Below are 17,509 nucleotides of genomic sequence, written 5' to 3' on the forward strand. Positions count from 1 at the left end.
TTATTTACGCTTGTTTAATGGGCAAAAAAAAAAACATTTAAAAATGTTCCCAAGTACTAATTAAGTAGGTACTAACAGAGCCATAAAACGATGGTACAATGATATATTTTTTAATAAAGTAGTTGGTTAGAATGTTGAATTGCATGTGACAAGCCGTCATATTCTTTTTTTTGTGTAAAAAAAATTCAAGTTATAAATAAGACTATATAAAATGTATAGTCACATAATAGTAATACTAATAAAAAAAAAAGCAATAGAGATTTTCAACCCTAATTCAATCATCCCTCTTGGATATGGTGCTGCTTATGGACTCCTGTTGAGCACCTATATCTGCTAGTGAAATGTTTTCGGTTAATTCACAATATTATACTAGATTGACATCTACTCAGAATAATGAGATGGTATTATTGTATAACTCCATTTTTAGTATATAATATCCCAATTTGCAGTAGCCAAATCAGAATCATTGAAAATAGCAAGACAACAACATGTAAGTAGAATATATTTTACTATGAGTAAATTATTAATTGTATTTTTTTATTATTCTTATTTTACTAACCTATTCATGTAAAAATCATCAATAAACCATAATAATATTAAACTTAACTCTAAATAAAAAACAATTAAATTCATATAAGATTAAATTAAAATCAAATAGATATCACAATCTATTTTATTTTCTATGTTTATCAATGCCATTTAAATTAAAAATATTTTAAGAGCAACATTGTACTTATATCTAAAATAGTATACTTTTAATTATTTAAATATTTAATTGTTTTAAAATAAATTATGATATGTATACAATATTATATGTAATGTGTTATAATAAATAACCACTTACAAATATTTAATTTGAAATAAATCTGATTATTGTTATCAAAATTCTATATATGTTTATACCTATTATATTTTTTAGTAAAATTGGTGAAGTTTTTTTGAAAATGATTTTATCTCTGCTGAAAGTTTTTTCGTGTTAAATAAAAAATAACTAAATAACATTATGAATATTAAAAAAATATATATATAGGTATTATCATTATAGAATTTTTATTTATGAATTACAATAAAATAACTCAAATGGTCATATTGTATTGTTATTTCATACCATTATGTTACAAATTGTATCTATAAACAGTAATCAAAAATTAAAAACTTGCTTATTATTTTCAGGAAACTCTTGGGTTATATTCTTCACTTATTATTAATCTGTACATACATGACGTACCTCATCATCATGACCAATGGATATCCGCTGCATCCAAATTATTGTTCAGACGACAATTTTGTCATTGAGGAACCAAACACACCGATTGATACTAAACCCATACTGGTAAACTATGTTAATAAATCTTAATGTAATATCTTGTAGTTTATAGCTATTTCCCAATTAAATGATTATATTATATTATACTATCTGACCCCGTGCACTTAGTTTTCTGTTAAAAATGCCAACTCTGTATTAGATAGAAAGAGACTCGCTTACGATTGTGCGAGAAGTATATTATCAAAAAGGCAAGGACCCCGCGAGGTGTGTACGTTAGCTTACAATTTCTAACTCAAAGTTATATTAAATTTTTAGCTGGTATAACCTGACTTTACCGAGAAAAAACAATCAATTGATACAAAATACGGCATTTTATTAGTGAATCTCGGTTTTTGTACAACTTCCCAATGTTTCCTCGCAATCGGGTGTAACATATCTCAAGGCAGTTAGGTTTATATACTCTATACGATTTGCATACATTGGAGAATGCTACCTGGGTTTCATCGTTGGATAGTGTTGATAATAACAAACATTCTATTACCAAAATGTGTTTACCGGAAACATACCTCTAAAACATTTATTCGAATTTTTAGAAGATTACAAAAAAATATTGCTTAATTGTAACCAATCCGTCTACCAATTTTAATATTTTACACGTTGTGTATACCAGAGCCGGCGATAACGTTGAGAGAAAAAATTACAGTTGAACTGAAAAAAAGCCTCGTAGAAAATGCCAATTATCAAATTCAGTGATAAATAAAAATTAAAACTGTTGAAAGTATTTGATGAGGTATAGTCTAGAAACTTACTCGAAAAACCCAGATTTGTTTTGATTGAATTTAAAACACAACAAAAAAAATAATACAAACCAAGACGGTGGTCAATTCAATCATTGTCGAGTGAAAAATCTGAAGATACACTTTAATTCTGAAGTGTATCCATATGAAGACTTTCGGGCTGATTTTCTAAAAAAACAAATTTCCATACTGTATAAAATTAACAGATTTCCAAAAATTGTATTACGAAAGGAACTACTGCAAACCGTTATTATCAAAATATATTTATAAAAACCATGTTCCACTTATAGTTTTTGATTTATCGCGGTAGAATGATGACATCAAACCATAGACCGTAGACCTTCGAGTTTAACAAATAACTGACTAATAAAATTGATGGCATCTTTCGTCATAGTAATGAAGATTTTTAATAAACATTTTCATTTTTCATTTGTTTTTGAAGGTAATTTTGTTTAAGTAAATTCTTCATAAATACAATTTCCGAACATCACAAAATTATTTAAGACGGTTGATAGTTTTCCAAGTTTTTGAACAGCGTATATTGGATCATGTATAAAATATCAAGTTTTTTGATCGATCCCAAATACTTTTTTCAAAACTTAAACCAAAACCAAAACTTATAATAAATTATTACTTTTATACGTAAATATTAGATTCCTTAAAATTCGAATAATTCATTTACTCTTAAAATAGTGTCTTTATGTTGAATATTTTGTCTTTTAATTTTATTAAAATAACTTATGAGTTATGGAAATTATTAAATTAAGATTTTAAATCTTACAGGTTATAAATATTAAAATTCGTAAGTTTGGCGAAATCTTCCGCTTAAAACCTTAAATGGGGGGAGAGCAAGTATCATCGTGTGACTAGTAAACTTAGTAGTCCTTTATACATAGATTAGATATAATATAAATATTATCTGTAGTTATTTACGCATTTTGTTTTTACAGTTTGTCGGTAAAAGATTCATGGAAGATAGTACTTCAAACGATTTAATAAAGCCTTCCGAATCTAATGTTATTCTGAAGAAGAAAAACTCTGAAATAATCAGCGCTTTGATGGGACTACGCAAAGCCATGTACAACTACTATGGTGAACGTCATATACACAATTAATAATCATATTATATTTTTGTTGTCTAGTAAATATATTGCATATTATGTTATGTTAAAACTTAACACACATACAAAATATTGTAGCGAGTATTATAATAATGAATAAAATACAACTAGGTATATATAAAATTTGTAAATCATTTATATAAAAATATATTAGTTAATTTTCAAACATACAATAATATATATTGTTGAGAATAATATAAAATGAAATGTTAAATGACTATGAGATACGATAGATTATTATTTAAACAATATTGATAAAAAAAAAAAGATAAATATATCAAACGACTCTTATTTACATTGATAACAGTTCAATGCACTCGAGTTATCACAATTCAATATGATATAAACAATGATTTACTTGTAACTTAATGGTTTCTTTATAAATTGTTTTATGCATCGAATGATTAAAATCAAGTTTGTCGTGATTAAACTATACTATAAAATAAATAATATAAATAATATCATATGAGTTATAGAAATTATAGTCGTGTCCAGTTTAACAAATATAATTAATTACTTTATAATAATTTATATAACAAATCAGATAATATACCTAATCAGCGTAAGGAAAATAAATATAAACTTTTCACTAATACAAGTGCACAAATTCAATCAAAGTGTTCGTAAATTTATATATGCTAAACAGTAATCTAACATTTTATCTTCATAATATTTCATATACTATAGTAATAGGCAATTACTAGGTATATATCATTAATTTAGAGCGCGGATTTCTATGCAATTCCATATTTATTTTCCCTTTTACTTTTTTGGATTTTTGTCAGTTATCTTCACGAATCATAACAAATTGAATTTAATGATGAATATTTTTTTTTTTTATATTTCTAGATATTTAATAGTTATTGCATATGTTTGCATATTTCTACAAAATTCGAAATATATTGCATATTAACACAAAAATTTTAAAAAAAATTGTGTAAAATAACATTTTGTCAAGTAGAAATATTAAAAATAATTTTGTTGGCATTAAGTTATAACCATAGGGCGGATTTATATACAATCGCTTATTATTTTCTTTTTCATTTTTAAGATTTTTTTCAGTTATCTTCACGAATCATAAGAATTTGAATCTAATGGTGAAATTTTATTTGTACATTTCTATATATTTTTACAAAATTCAAAATATAATGCATATTAAAACGAAAAATTTTTATATACTTAGTTTATTTAAGTAATTATTTATTGTAAGTTGTTTAATTTGTAAATTTTATATAAATAAAAAAAAATGTTTTTGCATATTTGTTGCATATTTTTATAATTTTTACTGCATATTACATGGAATACCTATTTCGATACTTTTTAGTGCATAAAAATCCGTGTTCTAATCATTATCAATCAATTTTTTTATGGCTACCTTAAAATCATCATAATTAATAAAATAAAATGTGTTTTTATACGCATGTCCTGTTACTTATATTAACATTTATTAGGTAATAGTCTTGTACAGTTTTTTGTGACATTCATGACATTCACAAAAGCAACTATCCCTCTTCAATCATAAAACAAAAAACATTTGTATGATTCACAAAATCATATAAAAAATCTTCAATTCATAAAAAAAAAACAAACTTTTTCCAGCCAGCAGGTTCCAAGTACGCATTAGAAGTTCGCTCAGCTATTAGCAAATAATTTAAAACAGAAAAAAATTTTCTAGACACTTATTATAATTTATAATGTACAAAAATTCCTATGAAATAGATCAATTATTAAAAAATATAGTCTTGTTATTTTAATAAACATCCGTAATATTTAATATAAATATTATCTAATTAAATATTTAAATTCATTTTTTCATAATATTTTGATTCGTCATAAACTCTACTTGAGTCTTAAAGTGAAATATTTTTTAATATTTTTAAATTTTTAGTTCTATATTATTAACACTTTAAAATTGTTGATATTCAAAATTTTGAAGAATTCAAGAGTTCAATTCAAAAAATAGATTAAATAATTTTCAATGAAACTCCTTAACAAATTTAAATATGTTTTTAAAAGTTAAACCCGATAAGCTAGTAAAGTTTCCACAAAGTGCGGAATAAATTTTGGTGGAAAATGCAGCTATGAGCGAATATCCTTATTCAAATTATTTTAATTAAAAAGAATACATTTTATAAAAAAATAAAATGGTGTTACTACATGTTTAATCTATGTTGCTCTATTGGTTATCCTAACACAGTGATTCTCAGTCTTAATTTTCACGACACCTTTGAATGCTTTATAATAATCCTGGAGCATCCTATAAGTACACTCTATAATATTATGTATGAATACTTTGTATTTTCCTAATTTTACGAAACCCCTAATCCAAATTTATAATACACTAAGGTATAGTGGTACTTTGGTGAATTACTATTAGACTATAACATGAAAATAAATGGGGAAAAAAATTATTATTTAATAAAATGATTTTTTTTCTAATATAATAAGTAGTTATATATAACTTAACAAGTAATAACTTTAATATTCTTTGGATTCTGGTTGAATTCCATTTATAATTAAAATTTATAGAATATAAATAAAAACCAATAAGAATAATATACCGAATAATAACGCAATGAAAAGACACTTCAATAGTTTTTAGTTTTATCTCAATATTCGTTTTTTTTTTTTTACGAGTATCAAAGACCAGAAACAATGCAATTCAAAAATAAATCAATATTATATTTTAATTTAGTGATTTAAACTTATTTGTAATGTGAATATTATATTGCAGTACTTACTGTGTTTCATCATTTTAAAACAATAAATACATATTGTATTTTAGTTGAGGGTATTTGCAGTTTGGTTAACAATTGATACAACAAAATTATTATGAATCAATTTATTTGGATGAATATTGCTCAATTAAATGAAATCGAAAAAACTTCATTTTCACCGAGAAAAAATATATACAAATCATTAAAAATAAAATTTTAAAGCGTATTGTGACTATTATGGTTATTTACTCGTATAAGTTAACTTTTTGAGAATCTATAACGTCTTTATTCTAATATGGTTTAGATAAGACTGATAACAGTGTTGAAAATATGCATTTACCAGTTCATTGGAATATTAGTAAATATTTGAAATTACAACAGTTAAAATGCTGTTAGGTATTTTTTTTTTTTTTAATATAGTCTATACTATAAATGTAATAATATCAGTTTGTATAATTTAACATATAATAATAGTTATTGGTGTTTTAAGTATTTTGAATTTAGATCATAAACTAAGACATTTTTAACATAATATCCAAATACCCTATACTGTATATTTTATACTCAATTACGTAAATAAACTACTGCAGAATAATAAACTGTATGAAGTTGAAATGGACAACCAGTTTCTCATCTGATAGTCATCTTGTTAATTTCTAGTGTTCACGTTCACCGACCGTAATCACAACAAATTTTATTATATTTATTATATTTAATATTACTATTTTTTTTTTTTTTTTTGTTCAACAGTCCATAACTATATCAATGCGACATTATTAGAATTTTACGAATGATTATATTATACTAAATATTTACATTATACATTTATACAAACTAGCTATCAAAATAGGTTTACTGCAATAATGCGATCAACTATGTTTGTGGAGATAAAAAATAAGAAAAACCTGGGAACTTTACCAGCTGCATATAAAAATATGAAATATTCACCAAATGTTTAATATTAGTAATTTTAACATATTTCTTACGCACTAAAACTTAATTAACGTAATAATAAAATTTATTGCAAATAATGTCTCACAAAAATGTACAACTATTGAAACGATGAAGTACCTGAAACTAAATTACCCCATCACGTTAGATTAATAAACCCTTCTAGAACGTTAGACCAATGCCGGATCTAATGGAAGAGAAAAGACAAGTAGGTATCATATCCTTTCTCCAAGCCCTGTTGGTATAAGGGAATATTTAAGCTTATGAAAAATAAAAAAAGTGAAGAATATAAAATATATAATTATTAATTAAATATGTATAAATTATGACACAAGTCATTTTCTAACTTCTACCGATGAAAAAATAAATAGTATTACACATTACTTATTTAAAATTATATAAAGCTTATCTTTAATTATTTTTTTCCGGCATTAACGTATTTTAATTGGTTTATAAATCTTTATCAGCTTATCAGCTGGTAACCGATAATAACTATATATAATTTTAATGTTAAATTGAAGTACGATATATGAATATATGATATTATAGTTTAAATTTCCAATCTTTCAGAAATGCAATTTTTAATTTATATTTAAGCATAATATTGACATGTTTTATACTATATATATGAAGACAGTAGTTTCGACAAAAATATACTTTTTGATTTTTATTTAAATATTTTGTTTTATGTTGATACCCAACACATCGCATACCTCCAATACTCCATTTATATAAGGACGCTGTTTTTATTAGTCCCAGGCGTCAAATGCGTTAAATCCAGTACTGATAATAACATATAAAAATAATAAGCTTTTAAAAGGATTTAAAAAATAATTTTATATCCACGTTTTTTAGTATCACGAATAATGGGTAGTAACTGCATTAATATATTTATTCCCATAATAACTATGTTGTTTATTACCATTAATGATATGAAAATAAATAAAACTACTAATTTTAGCTACGTTAACAAAAATTTAATTAATAAAAAATACCAAATATAACCAGCATTGTTAATGATTGGTTTACAAGATACTTATAGGACCTAAAAGATTAGATTTATCAGTTAACGATATTGATAAGTTCTTGGGAACTTCTTCTAGTTCCAACATAACAATGGTGTTTAATCCCGGTGGTGGAATAAGAAATGTAGCTGGAACATAAAGAGTTATTTGTGGTCCAGCCGATGGCCAATATCGTCCTATGTTTATTCCATTCACAAAAGCAACGCCCTTTAAATGACAAAAAAAAACAAAATTAATTAAGCAATGAATATTATATCAAATTAATTTTGATCAGATATATTTTATTATTTTTAGAAAACGAACCTTTTTCCAACCAGAAACATCTAAATAAGTGTCCAAAGGTTTTGTTAAGCTATCAGGTAATGTAAATTGTGTTTTATAAAATGCTGGTAGTACAGCGTATTTTTGTGGTTCAATCGTCGAAAGCCAAGATGTTTCATTTAAAGGGTATGCTATCATCTTCCACGGTCCTAGTACATAATTACCCAGTGTGACTGGTTCAAAAATACCCTGTAAAAAGTATAATTTCAATAATAATTACAAACCGACAAACTACAACGTAACCTGACCAACCTTTCTATCTTCCATAAAGCTTCCGTAATTGATCCTTCCTTGATTTTCAATTAGAATACTAATCTTTTGAACAGTATTATTTATATTTAAGCTCACTGGTGTATTTTCATACTTACGAGGTATTATATTTACTTGTACCTAAATAAAAAAGTTTAATATCTTTTTTTTCTTTACTTTAAGATCGTATATTTTATGGTATTATAACGCATACCTGGTCCAAGAATATAGTTGCTTGGTCTCTAATTGTGCTAATAGTAAGGTTTACAGGAACTGTGACGTCTTTTTGTTCGTCTGTCAAAATAGTTTCATACATTACAAACCCCGTATTTATGCCCATAACTTCGAACCCAAGAGGAACATCGTTTTCAACCGGTTTAATCCGCTGTGAGACCTTTTCAAAAAGACTAACTAACGGCTGCATTTTGAATGTTCCATAATCACCTTTAGGTGCTGGTACGGGTGATATTTCATTTGATACCGAGAAATTCTTAAACAAAAATTAAATTATTAAAGTGAATATAAAATATAAATATATATATATTTACTGTTTTTATTTATATCATCAAGACTTACAGTTTCTTCGAGCAATTTCTTAATTTTAAAGTACTTTTCAGTTGGATCTCCAGCTTCGTTTAGCGGAGAATTGTAATCATATGAGGTTAATTGTGGCAAATATTCTGAATTTTCTAACTTCTCGTATTTATTGGCGCCAGAAGTGAACCCAAAGTTTGTACCTCCGTGGAACATATAGAAATTTATCGATGCATTAAATGCTAGCATTTTTTTCATAGTTTCCACAACTTCGTTACTATTGATGATTGGTGATGGTTTACGCCAATGTGATAACCATCCAACATAATATTCGGAGTTGACTAGTGGACCTCTCTTTTGTGTAGCTCTCATATATTTAAAGCATTGGAAAACTAAAAACCAAAATAAAATCAAAGTTTCGAAAAATGTAATATTAATTTCCATACGTATATATGTTATAGTGTATACTAGTGGCGTATTTAGGCAAGAGCTACAGGGGCCTATAAGGTATATACATTTTCTTTCTATAATAGTTCAAACAAAATAATTGTTATTCTAAAATATGAAATCGAATTGCTTTATATTTTGTTAGTACTATTATCAAAAATACATTTTTACTGCATAGATATATTTATCTTTACAATAACCTTTGCATTAAATATATTTAAATTATATTTTATTTCAACTTTTTTTTTATTTACGGCCTTTTAGACTACACATCCAAACCTAATTGTCCCCAACCAATTTTCATCCGAGTAGAAATCTACTACATCTCTCTTGACACAATCCTCGCAACGCATTTGAGTAGGATCCAAAAGTTTTTACCCTCTTAGATTTTCTTGTAGAACTGAACTGTCTTTATCAAGACTTCAGATTTCTTCTACACGTAACCTGTCCATTCCAATCTTTTTTTTTTATCTTATTTATTATATCTGGTCTGTTATAAAGGTAACATAACTCAGTTACTCAGCATAGTGTTTTATAAACCATTTTTCCATTTGTTAGTTACGGCAAAGTCCATACATCTATCTTAATTTTTTCTTCCAAATATTCTCAGTCTTAACTGCACATTTTTCTTTGTGGTCAAATATTATGCTGCAAATAATACTATAGATCTTATTTGCGTAATATATAGCTGAACTTTTAGCTTCTTTGAGAAAGTCCTTGACTTGAATAAATTTTCCAAATTGCTTTTGTGTACTTTTAAACTTGGCTTTTACTATAAGAATAGCTACTCAATGGTTTATTATTTTGAACTCCTGTATAATTTGGTTTTTGTGTATTGTGAATTTTACTCTAAACTGTTGTCTTTTATTTCACTTAGTATATAGAATAGTGGTATCGTGTATGTTTATAGTTCCTTCGTCACTCTATTTGACTTCCTATAGTTCCACTATCCTAATTTAACATTTTTCAACTTCCTTAACTACACTTAAAGTTGTTCTTAGTTGAAACATTGTCTATACATTCCATGTTTCAAAGAATAAATTTGGTTTCCTGTATCCGTTTGTTTTTCTATTGAATTTATATGTCCGAGGCTTATTTCTGTTTGATTCCTAAATAAAAGTTTTTTTATATAATATGGTTGTTTGCTCAAAACTTAATCCCAAAACGGAGAGATTAGACCGATCTTTAAAATCAAACTGGAAGCTATTTCTGCACACTTTTAAATGTGCGAGGCGGTGAGTGCGCTACATTCCCTTTGTCGTATTACCTACTAGAATCGTCCATCAAGAACTTTCCGCCAGTAGAAACTTGAGGCTCTGTATTCGATATATCTATACTTCCTTTGAGGGATTTTATTTCAACTTGACATTTTTTTTAATTTTTTTTTTTAAACAAATGTTTTTATATATTATATATTTATATATAAGTTGGTTGCCGCAAACATAAACGTAAGCATCTAGTGAAATAAATAGAATAATAAGTCAACTTTTAAGTCGTTGTTGCAAAATATGTACGCTCCTCAACTGATAATATTTTGAGCGCAGTCGTTTAAATGATTAAATGTTTATCGTTCTTAACGAAGTCAAGAGTACCGATAAAGTGAATTTATTTAATTATTATAGCTTAAAAGCTAATATTTTTCTTTTTACTTTTTTTTACTAATATGCAAAATCTGTTCCATCCAAGTTTTCGACTAATCAAATTTTTAATATTTATGAATATTTTGATTATATTACAATGTATTATTGTCATTATTTCATAAATATTTAAATAATAAAATATTAAGTACATAATACATAATATTATATAATTATTATTTGCTCTTAGCATTACTATATTTTAATAATTATTGTTTAGCCTCCATTTTTTATAGGTCCTGGAGTCATCAAGTTACTTGCTACGCCACTGGTAAATACTTACCATCATTGGTAGAAGAACCGAAATCCACAGTAGCGTAAACGTCAGGAATAGCACCGCATGTAAAATAAGAATATCCACATCCATCGGTTGTGTATAATAAAGCTTTATATCCAACGTAACTTTTAAACAAATCTCGTAACCACAACATATACTCTTGATCGCAGGCGTTGTAGCTACCATATTCGTTCTCAACCTATACAGAAAAATAAAATGTATTTTCAAAATATTTGGAATGTGATGATAAATTTATTAGTTGACTATACCTGAACCATAATTATATTTCCACCATTTCCATACAAAAAGCGGTCAATTTTGGGCATGAGTACACTAAACCATTTAGTGACGTAATGTTTATAACCTAATATCGAATAAAAAAAGTTATATTACTGCTGTTTTTTAAAGTTAATATTTTCATAAAAGACATTGATTTATTTTTGGATTTTAAATATATAATAACCTCTAATACGTACTTGAATCATTAGTTCTCAAACGTTTTTTGGGCACCTCATTCAATAACCAAAATGGAAATCCGCCCTAAAATAAGTTAAACAATAATTTAAATTCGGTCACTAATTCGTTTTTACATGTTGCAGTTACTCACAAAATCTCTTTCGGCACAAATATATGGTCCTGGCCTGAGCAACAAATACATACCCTCGTCTTTAACTAATTGCAAGAAATACTCCAAATCAGCTATATCATCAAAGTTATATACGCCTGGATACGGTTCATGTAAACTCCATTCTACATAACTACAATACCATATTTTATTGTTATTAAATTTAAATATTCGCTTAAAAATTATTTCGGCATAATAAAGTACATATATTATTATAAAAGCATTAGATACCTACATATTAAACATTTAAAGATTTCTAAGTATCCAATTAACTTAAAATTTATATTGTTAATTTTCGCATACAAAAATCAGCTTAATACAATGAATTTTATATTATTAGACTATTCATAATCTTATATAATATATCACATGGACATTGTGCAAAGTTCTATTAACTATAATTATTTTACTTAACACGAATAAATAAAAATAGCAAATAATAAAAACTTATACTATTTAAAAATATTGGACTTAACATAATTCTTTTTATATTTTCAATAAAATCTATTTTGAAGTGTGTTAAGTTTTAAATAGCAATAAACTTATATAGGTAGTAAAGTAAATCTTAACAATTCGTTTCATAACTATTATAAGTATCTAAGATCTAACTGTTTTTACTATTCGTACTTTTAGTTTAATTTTATATAGTTTATTATAATATTTACTTACGTTGATATGGCATTTAGACCAGCTGCTTTCATTTTTTGAATTCTATCCTTCCAATAAGGTTTAGGAACTCTGAAATAATGTAACGAACCGGAGACATATCGAAATACTTGGCCGTCTTTTAAGAACTCATTTCTCTCATAATCAATAGTAAAAGTTGGTTTACTAGTCTACAAAAAAATTTAAAAAAAGGTTATATACACTTTTATATTTATCATAATTCATAGATGAAACTATTAAATAAAAAATAAAATTTTTATTTATATTTTAAATGTATAAATTTAACAGTAAAATATTAAATAATTCAATTAAGTTGTAATAAAATACTAAAATTAAAAATTTAATACATTTTTTCTTACAATACTGATTAAACGTAAAATTATTAAATTTAAAGTTTTAAATTTTAAATCGCGTGTTTAAGTCATTGTAAGTTTTTATAATCATTTTTACATAATATATATCTTTTCTTTTATTAAAATTTTTTTTATAAATTTAATAATTTAAAATCTTATTCTTCTAGAATTTAGGACACAATAATGGTGGTATGGCCATATGGCAATATATACTCGTATTATATACTACTTTAAAATAAATATGTAATAAACACATTTTTTTCTTTTAAGTAAAACTGTTTTAGCTGAATGAATAATTCATTAATACAAAAATATAAACGTGAGCTTAAATTTAAACACCATTTTTGTATAAAATTAAGTAGGTAAGAATTAACTATGAAAGCTCTATGAAAGACAGAAGTTGTTTACGTTGTAATTTATTGATTAGTATTAGGTACTCACTACTCATTGTTATTGAAATTATTCTTAGTGGGAGAACAGAAGGTTAGATTAACACAGTGTTTTTTAACCAGTTACAATGTTCTAAGATCGTGGAAAATGTTATCTTATATTTATACCGACGATTGTAGCTAGCACAAAAATACGCAGTACTCCAACATAGATTACCAACAATACATACAACACAAAATTTACATTATAATAATTGTTTAACAAAACCTTTGGATTCTTAATTGAACATAATTACCTGAAAAAAGGTTTGTTTTTTCACAAAAATAAATATTTTATCAAAATTAATTTGTGTTCTTTTTAGCTAAGCCAAAATCATTATGGAAATACATTTTTTTTTTTTATATTTTACTTAAAAGTTGTTATAATATTAAGATTATACACCTTAGCCATAGATTATATGATAACTCATTTAAAAAAGCTGTTATTTAAAAAAAATGTCATTATGATAAGTTTTCTCAAAATTATATATTTATATCATTTTATGTAAAACTACCAATCAAAATGTTTTCTCACATTATAAATAGGTAAATTTTCTGTGAAATCTATTTTACAAATAAATATTAAAAATGTAATTAATTTTAAACTTAAAAGTAAATAAAAACGTATTTAAATATAAATGATTTACTTTGAAAAATGAATACGCAATTATTTATTATACAATGACATCCATAATAGAAAGATACATTTAAAATAAAATTATATATTAGTAGGTATAACGTAATAAATATATTTTATGAGATTATGGTTACTATTATAAACCCTCTGCGGATATACAACACTATAAATTTTTGAACTCAAATTAAATTTAGAAAAAATCAGTAGGTAAATAAAACAACATTTCCAAATTGAGACATTGAGTGTATATAAATTACTAAAGAACATAATTTTACATTATTGTAATATTATATAATACACATAATATATATGCATTGTTAATATTTATTACACATTATTCTATTTATTGAATGTTATATATTTATAATATTAGTATTGAAATAAAAGTAAGTATCGTAAATAATTTCAATATAAAACAAGTCATTACGTTTCACCGAATTTTTAAGAATTCAAAATACTTTATTGTTCTTGATAATTTTAACATACACAATGTACAACTTAGTACAAGAACTAACAATAGATTCGAAGTTTCGCGATTTTATTTGTTTGCTCTAAAATCAATTGATTTTCACATAATCATCCACAATTGTACATTTTTTCTTAAAACTTTCTTGCAAAATAATACTGATCATTTTATAGCGCAATTGGAACAATACAATATGTAATATATATGTACCTACATTTTTTTAAATGTTAAATAACAATCCCTATTATATATACGGCCATGAAATGTGTTATTTCTTTTAAATTCAATTCAAGTTTTTTATTGATTTAACCAACGTATATATGTACTCTCGAAACACTTCCATACATATTAGGTCTCATGTCCTTATTGTATGAGTATAAATACACATAATATTTAATATTTATATAATAAATACGTTATACAACAAAAAGTAGTGAATGTAACAATAAATATATCTGATTAGATTGATTTTTCTTCATAGCTTAACTATATTTACGCATAATAATCATAATGATAATACCTTATTGAAAGATTATATTACCAACTGTTTAATATAAATTTTATCACAAAGTAAATACTTAAATACGTTATGTATAGGTAATTATAAATTATAATATTATTACTTAATTCAAATAATAAATCCTGAATATAAATATATTTTATCAAACAGATGATCAACACAAACAATAATAGTATTAATAAAATATTAAAATATATTATATTTACAGTGATATATTTCAAACATCAAAATTGTATTTAAATGATTTTAAAAAATAATTTTTACTTTTCATTATCATATTTATTTGTAGTTAAGAAAAATTTACTGAAAAAGTTTGTATTCATTTTTTACTCAGTAAAATATTATATTTTTAATCCTATATACAACACTTATTTGATATTCAATTATTTCAATTAATAAAATCCTATGCAACAATGATATTTTATCTATAACTTATAATTAACGAATAAAATAGTACAAACAACTAAATCGTTGTTTTTATTGGAACCAAAAAAAAAAAAAAGTCAACAGTGATACATGGTCAATTGGTTTTACTTAGTCATTTTTAAGATCACTTTTTCATGTAGGTGTTAAATTTTTTTATAGTTTATATGTATAAGTATGTATAATACATTCAATCGATGAGGAATAGAAATCTTAGTGTAGAAAAATAAAAAAAAACAAATGATTATAATCAGTCTATTATACTGATTGTGCAATCAGAATTTATTTAATGTGACATAACTGAAGAATAATAAACTACATCTTTTGGGTTAACAAACCAACAACAATTTCGAATGGACGGCAAAAAAAAATCGTTTACCTCGACTGCTAATATTCCAATATTCTAGTGTTGGGTAGTAACAAGACAATAGTAGGTAATTAAAATTATTCATCCATTATACACTTATTAACGAGGTCACTATTTTTAAGGATTTATGATTTATACCTCATAACTAGGGCCAACAATTATATGCCCTAAAAATCTATAAAATATGCATGCAGTTATGCCTTAAAAATTACCAAAATATGCCCTTAAAAGATGCTCTAAAAAAAAAAATGTTATTTTATATTTTTAATTAAATGATTTATTTTTTTTTATTTATTATTATATTATTCAGTATTCTATAATATAATTATTGTCAATGATTAACAAAAAAGTGTGGTATTATAAATCGTTTTTCACATGACGTAATCTTCACCTCGTATATTTTACAAAACAATATTACGTATTCCCATCCGAAGAAAATATTTTTTCTCCAAATTCAGAGGTGTAACTATTGACACGATTAGTGTTAGAAATTTTCACTTTCAGCATTTTAAAATGATCGATTTAATAACGCACCGCACGTGTAAAACCACGACCGACGACTACGATGCCGATAGGTAAGATAAAATATAATGGCATACGGGCATATATTTTTTGACCCTAATGATTAGTGATTAAGATTAGATTTTTATAAATGAGTTGAATTACCCATAGGTCGTAATAAAGTATATATAATTATATTATATGAGTGAAACAAATTAATATTTTATGATTCCTGAATCTTTAAGATCCTAATATGCTGCAAAAATAAACAAAATACTAAAAATTGCTCTTAAAATGCAAAATTGCCAAAATATGCAAAAATATGCTAAATAAAATTTTGTATCTAGCATCGTTAGGTTATGAAACCAATTTTAGTATAAACTAACTATTTTTTGGACTAACCAATAAAAATATGCAAATGCATATAATTGTTGGCCCTACAGTCATAACGCTGTTCGTAAAGTAATATTACCTATATAATATTTTAAATATTTATTATTGCAGTAAACAAATCGTCGAATACTCACCTCAATCGTGTTTCCCGTTCCGACGACTGCCGTATACAAGAAAACAGCGACAGCGACAGCGATAGTCACACTCATCGTTGCCATATTGATTTTTTTTGTGTTTTTTGAAAAATATTATAATAATTATTATTATGTGAAACGCGAGTCACAGCGACAGTTGTCGGGACGCTGCAGCGAGTTGTCGCGAGCACGTCGCGAAAGCAACAGGAAGAAGACAACCGCGTCGGCGGTGGTTCTCGCCTCCCACGATCGTCGCGCGCCGCCCCCCGAATGCAAGATACTACGCGTTTTTTTACAATAATATACCACGATGGTGGTCTTGTCTCTTGGCCGCGGTTCTCAAAGTCACTGACCTCCGGCAACCATGTATCTAAAACATATTATAAATTTACGCTCGTTATACATTTATAAGTAGGACTGCACTTGTCTCCTGACGGGTTCAGAGAGTTAAGTGGTATAATTGTGAGGGGCAAATGGAAATTCGCCCCTAAAATAAAGAAAAATGCAATACATATACGATATAATACGTACATTATACATTCATAAGATAAAAATATTTTTTGCATAAAGTACATTTTATTTTAGGTACATTTGTTTATTGTATAATATATTGTGTTACCTATATAATAACTCTTTTTTTAACGTTATCACAC

The 17,509-nt window shown here is 25.5% G+C and overlaps 2 protein-coding genes across 3 annotated transcripts; one reads left to right on the top strand and one right to left on the bottom strand.

Moving 5' to 3' along the window:
* Positions 1–3,243, top strand: LOC112604312. The gene is made up of 3 exons (XM_025353280.1): positions 1–490; positions 1,174–1,333; positions 3,015–3,243. Coding segments are annotated over exons 1-3 (327 nt in total). The 5' UTR covers positions 1–488; the 3' UTR covers positions 3,180–3,243.
* Positions 3,244–7,808: 4,565 nt separating this feature from the next.
* On the bottom strand, positions 7,809–17,047 carry LOC112604333 (beta-galactosidase-like). Of its 2 annotated transcripts, none has more exons than XM_025353311.1 (11): positions 16,857–17,047; positions 12,638–12,804; positions 11,951–12,101; positions 11,820–11,883; positions 11,613–11,707; positions 11,350–11,542; positions 9,025–9,374; positions 8,663–8,938; positions 8,452–8,589; positions 8,182–8,388; positions 7,809–8,085 (listed from the first exon to the last, which is right to left on the bottom strand). In XM_025353311.1, the coding sequence occupies exons 1-11, from the start codon at positions 16,938–16,940 to the stop codon at positions 7,879–7,881; spliced, it is 1,932 nt and encodes a 643-aa protein (XP_025209096.1). In that variant the 5' UTR covers positions 16,941–17,047; the 3' UTR covers positions 7,809–7,878. The 2 variants fall into 2 exon arrangements, with proteins under 2 accessions (XP_025209096.1, XP_025209097.1); XM_025353312.1 differs by lacking the exon at positions 16,857–17,047 and adding an exon at positions 13,429–13,548.
* Positions 17,048–17,509: the final 462 nt, after the last annotated feature.

Source organism: Melanaphis sacchari, unplaced genomic scaffold, assembly GCF_002803265.2.
Source record: "Melanaphis sacchari strain LSU unplaced genomic scaffold, SCAv2.0 Contig11_pilon_pilon, whole genome shotgun sequence".
Taxonomy (NCBI): domain Eukaryota; kingdom Metazoa; phylum Arthropoda; class Insecta; order Hemiptera; family Aphididae; genus Melanaphis; species Melanaphis sacchari.

Coding starts and splice junctions, on each gene's coding strand:
- LOC112604312 (XM_025353280.1), top strand. Junction 1,334..3,014: donor TTGATACTAAACCCATACTG/GTAAACTATGTT, acceptor TTGTTTTTACAG/TTTGTCGGTAAAAGATTCAT.
- LOC112604333 (XM_025353311.1), bottom strand. CDS start 16,940: ATGGCAACGATGAGTGTGACTATCGCTGTCGCTGTCGCTGTTTTCTTG. Junction 11,884..11,950: donor TTTGTGCCGAAAGAGATTTT/GTGAGTAACTGC, acceptor AACTTATTTTAG/GGCGGATTTCCATTTTGGTT. Junction 8,590..8,662: donor CAACTATATTCTTGGACCAG/GTATGCGTTATA, acceptor TTTTTTATTTAG/GTACAAGTAAATATAATACC.